Below are 4,893 nucleotides of genomic sequence, written 5' to 3'. Positions count from 1 at the left end.
CTGGGGCCCCGTGACCCCCCCAGCCCGCATTCACCGGCTGGGGGGGGCTGAGGGCTTCTCTGTCGGCGGGGACGGCCGCCATCCGCGATGCGGGCACGCACAGCCCCCGCACGCCCCGGGGCAGGCGCTGGGTTCCCCCCCCCCCCTCCATTCTTCGCCTTCGGGTGGGGACGGGCGAGGAGGCGGAGGTGGGGAGAAAGGGTGTTAAACGTGGGGGCGGGGGGCTCTGCTCCGGCCCTTCGGGGTGGGGGGGAGGAACACGGCCCTTCCTCCCCCTCGGGGATGGGGAGGGGTGGCCGCAGCGGCCTGACCCCCTCCTCGGCACGGAGGAGCCCCGTCGGGGAGAGCGGGTCCTGCTGCCCCAGCCCTCCCCCACTCCCTGAATGCCCCCCAAGGCCCCTCCCCTCCAATCAACCGGCTTTTAACATGACAATGGCCGTGACAATCCCCCCTAGCCAAGGCCGGGCTGGGGGAGGACATAAAGCATCCCCCCCACCCCCCCAGCCCCCCGCCTAACGGGGTACCCGCCCGCGGGCTGCCTGCAGCCGCCGCCGCCTGCTCGGGGCTGGGGGGCCCGGCCATGAGCGCCCACCTGGCCATGCCGCCCTACCTGCCCTACCCCGGCGCGGCCAGGTACGGGGACTGCTGCTGGCTCTCTCCGGGGAGCATGGACGGCGTGCTGGCCGAGGAGGCTCCGGCGGCGGATGCCCTCCCCTTCCCCGCGGTGGAGAAGACCCCCAGCCACCCAGGTACGAGACCCCGGCGGGGCTGCCCTCGGCTTCGGGAGGGGGTTGGTGGTGTCCCTGGTGTCTCTCGTGTCCCTCCCGTCCCGACGGGCGCTGCTCTGCCCGCTGGAGTTGGTGGGGGGGAGCCGGGGGCGACTCCCGTGTCCAGGTGGGAGCGGGGGGGGGGGGGGGGGGGGGCTCGGTCCTGCTGCCCCGAGGGTGCCCGTGTCGGCTGCGGAGCCCCTGGAAGTCCCTGGGGCATCCGTGAGCTTCAGTCCTCCGGAGAAGTTGGACTTGGAAGCCTTTGAGTCTTCTCTGCCCGACCCCCTGACCCCGGTTCTCTCTTTTTCTCCTCAGATGTCTCTCCAGCTTCCTCCAGTTGTGGGACACTCATCCAGTACACCCCCGACTCTGCCACTAGCCCCACCGCAGAGCGCCCGTCTCCCCATCCTTCCTTCCAGAAGGTCAAGGAGGAAGGTGAGGGTGCGGTGAAGAAGGCCAAGAGCCGCACGGCCTTCTCCCAGGAGCAGCTGCAAATCCTGCACCACCGGTTCCAGAGCCAGAAGTACCTCAGCCCCCAGCAGATCCGGGAGCTGGCTGCTGCCCTGGGGCTCACCTACAAGCAGGTGAACATCTTGCTCTGGGCAGCTGAGGCGCATCCCTGGTGTGCGGTGATCTTGCGAAGCAGGGGTGGTTTTTTGGGTGTTTTTTGTTGGGTTTTGGTTTTTTTTTGTCTTAGACATCAGAGATGCGGGGGTTTTTTTCATGGTCTTGTTTATAAGGTTGGTTACATGAGAGAGCAGAGGGTGTGAAAAGTTATGACTCAGTCTTGCACTTCTGTTTGGTCCCAAGCACTATCCACCCACTCCGCAGGTGTCTGAAAGTGCGCACGGAGCAGGGCCGTGCGGAGTCAGGCCACCGTTCTGCGTGGACATGGCATTGCCTCTGCATGTGAAAAGTCAGATGCTTGCACTGCTGTCTGCACGTTGCCTCGCTTGGAGTGGCACCTGGGTCTCTCCCCAGGGACAGGGTCCGTGCCCCACCAGCTGCTCGCATGGACTGAAGGAATGACTCAGTCCTGAGTCAACACGGAGCTTGGCGCAGCAGCGAGATGCTGTCTTGGCCTGCCTTTCAGGTGGGGTTTGGATGCCACGGTGATCTGAGGAGTAGCAGTGCGAAGTTTTCACATCTCAGCTCTGATTGTGCAGCTACCTGGGTCTGCTGCGCATTGTTAGCTGCTGAAATTATGTAAAGTATTAGGAGCCAAGCAGAAACTGGATTGTGGTAGAAGGAAAAACATCTTTAGGATGTGTAGTAAGCTCCGAGAATTAATTTCTAATGTCCTATGTCCTTTTCCCATTGCTTCTAGGTGAAAACATGGTTTCAGAACCAACGGATGAAATTCAAGCGTTGCCAGAAGGAGAGCCAGTGGGTGGGAAAAGGGGTGTATCTACCACAGGTGAGACAATTCCCCCTTCCCCCATCACCACCAGTCTGGGGAGAAGTGTGTCATGTCCAATCTGCCAGCCCGAACAAGGTATTGCCAAGCCAGCTGTGTTTCTTGTAACGGGGCTAACAGTGGCATCTATTTTAAGCCTGCCCAGGCAACTGAAAGAGCTTTGTTTCCAGTCCACTTATCTCCTGAAAATGCTTATCTCTAGAAAACAAAATAGCTGAAGAGGGCCGGCAAGGCTGCTCAGGCTGGCTTTCTCCTCAGCACGGTGTTTCTCCTCAGCACGGTGTTCCCGGGCACGTAGAGTTGGAGATTACTCACTTGAATGCTTGTCATCTCTGCTATTATTAGTCTGTAGCGAGGACAATGAGTACAAAAAAAGACACTTTTGTTTGGCTGGAGGAGGAAGGAGGACCCATCCAGAGTGGCCTCCGTGGTGTGGTGCTCTGCATTACTCAACACCCTTCTCTGTCTCTCCTAGAACGGGTTCCATCAGGCTGCCTACCTGGATATAACCCCCACGTTTCACCAGGGCTTCCCCGTCAGTGCCAGCAGAAACCTTCAGGCTGTGACCAACGTGCACCAGGCTTACGGCAGTGGCCAGACTTACGGGAATGGGCAGAGCCTGTACTCGTTCGTGGCTGTGGAGGATGAGGGGCTCTTTGGGAAAGGTGGGACAAGCTGCAATACCCAGCAAGCCATGGGTTTACTGAGCCAGCAGATGAACTTCTATCATGGCTACCCTGCTGATATGGATTACGTCAGCCTGGAACCAGAAGACACCTACAGCTTCGAGAGCACCTCTGACAGCATCATACAATTCTCGAGCTCTCCTGTACGGCATCAGTACCAGGCCCCTTGGCATCCCCTGGGGACCCAGAGTGGTTATGAGTCTCAAGTCTAAGAAATTTTTTTTCTCCCTTCTCCTGTTTACTTTCATGGGGTTTTTAGGGTCTTGACTCAAGGATCCAGTTTCTACTTCTTTCTCTTGCCCCTCCTCCCCGACTCCTGTTTCACCCGTTGGTGGGGCTCAGAACCCTGCTGCCTTGGGCTAGTTTTCTGTTCAAAGGCACCTGTCTGTTCACACCTTGGCAAGGGTGTTTTGTGTGTGGGTATATTCAGCTTTTGTTCATGGAGGGAAATGTGCAATGCCACAGCCAGGGGCAGCAGAGGTGGTAAAGGTCCTTGTTTGCTCTCCAAGTCTTGCCCTCCTCTGCTGCCTTTTTAGCAGGTTATCTCTAATCCTTGCCCTGTGTGTCTTGCAGCAGAGCTTTGCTGGAGAAGAAAATCCCTGCACTTCAGCATATTTCTGCTAGAAATACCCTGCTGTAGCCCAGAATCTTTTCCTGCCGCCTTGCCTATTTCTGTTCCTACCTCAGTCAGCTAACTGCTAATAGGTTCTTGATCTGCATCCTCCTCTCTCTCACCGAAAAGCTATGTGAGATCATCTGATTTCAGGTGGCTTGACCCAGTTACTTTCAGCAGCTCCTCCTGGAGGGGTCAGCACCTGCCTAACCCTTGCCTGCTGCCCTCCTGTGTACACAGGGCAGTTGAGAGAAGGGGAGGAGCAGAGGGGAGAGAAAGTGGGGTAGAGTATTGCCAGTATATCACATGGAAATTTCATGGTTTCCAAAGCTGCTAACTTACTTGTGCCTGTCGGCTCATTCAGGATGGTGTCTCTGGGACTGTCCCCACCCAGTTGAGATCTTGCCTTTCTACATCTCTCTGCTGAGAGACCGGTGGCTTGTCCCAACCTGCAATTTGCAGCAGAGGGTAGCCCAAGGTACCATTGCTGGAAGCGTGAGGAGCGGCTGTGTGTAGTCCTCTTGGGAGAGGTGAGAACAGTCTGCTTATCTGTGCATGATGGTCCCCTAGCACTTCGCAAACACAGCACCACTACAGTGCAGCTTTCTCTAGGGTAGGAGTGGGCAGCTAGGTAAAGGAGTTGGTTATTTTAAAGGTGATGTTTAATGTCGCCTATCCTGGAATCTGGATGTTGGGAGGGGTGTGGAATCCTGATGGCTCCCAGTGGAGGTGTTACCCAAGGGGCTAGAACAGGATGGTTCCCTGCTCTCTTGTCTAATCCCAGTTTTAAGAACGTAAGCTAGTAGGATTTTCATCCCTTCCCCAGAGCTTGGTTGGATCTCTTCTTGTATTATTCTGCTGAAGAGGGCACTGGTTGCCTCATCTGACTTAAGTACCCAAGCTCAGGGGGAGGCGAGAAGTTTAGAGAAACCTAGTTAGACAACAGGAGGAAAATGCCAATTAAAATTTTCAGTTTCTTTTTTTAAAGTAACTGAGTCATCCCTTCTGGTATGGAGGAACTGGAAGTCGACTCCAATCTGTGTGAAACTGACTTTTTTTACAAGATGTGGAACTGCAGAGTCCAGTCTGCCACTGCCTAAGAACATAAAATGGCATGAGCTGGCAAGAGTGAGTGAGATGGTGAAAGCATAAATGTTTCTGCAGTAGAGTTTTTCATTAGTGCACAGTTTTTACTGCAACCCTGTCTTCAAATGTCTGCACGAGGGTTGTATGTGTAGTTAAACTTTCACTGCAAAGGAGGCAAACTGTTGTTGCAGAATCGTTTTTCTTAAACAAGAAAATACTCTTGCAGTGATTTTAAGCATGTTTTATGTTAAGTGCATGTTGTCTTTTATTACTTTGTTTTTGCTTAATGTTCTTGCAAACTTGTTTGAATTGAAAATAAATTAC

The 4,893-nt window shown here is 55.1% G+C and overlaps 1 protein-coding gene across 1 annotated transcript; it reads left to right on the top strand.

Annotated features, from left to right (window-relative positions):
* The first annotated feature begins 577 nt into the window (after positions 1-577).
* On the top strand, positions 578-3,082 carry LOC104332461 (homeobox protein NANOG). The gene is made up of 4 exons (XM_075413240.1): positions 578-749; positions 1,083-1,351; positions 2,095-2,184; positions 2,660-3,082. Exons 1-4 carry the CDS (start codon positions 581-583, stop codon positions 3,080-3,082), a joined length of 951 nt encoding a protein of 316 aa, XP_075269355.1. The 5' UTR covers positions 578-580.
* The last annotated feature ends 1,811 nt before the right edge of the window (positions 3,083-4,893 follow it).

Source organism: Opisthocomus hoazin, chromosome 1 (genome assembly GCF_030867145.1).
Source record: "Opisthocomus hoazin isolate bOpiHoa1 chromosome 1, bOpiHoa1.hap1, whole genome shotgun sequence".
Taxonomy (NCBI): domain Eukaryota; kingdom Metazoa; phylum Chordata; class Aves; order Opisthocomiformes; family Opisthocomidae; genus Opisthocomus; species Opisthocomus hoazin.
Note: the sequence above shows the minus strand (reverse complement) of the source record. Positions and strands in the feature narration are given on the sequence as shown.

What these genes read in the sequence shown, in the direction of transcription:
- LOC104332461 (XM_075413240.1), top strand. Translation starts at nt 581, where the DNA reads ATGAGCGCCCACCTGGCCATGCCGCCCTACCTGCCCTACCCCGGCGCG. An exon ending in GAAGACCCCCAGCCACCCAG is followed by an intron (nt 750 to 1,082) that starts GTACGAGACCCC and finishes TTTTCTCCTCAG; the next exon opens with ATGTCTCTCCAGCTTCCTCC. An exon ending in TGGGGCTCACCTACAAGCAG is followed by an intron (nt 1,352 to 2,094) that starts GTGAACATCTTG and finishes CATTGCTTCTAG; the next exon opens with GTGAAAACATGGTTTCAGAA.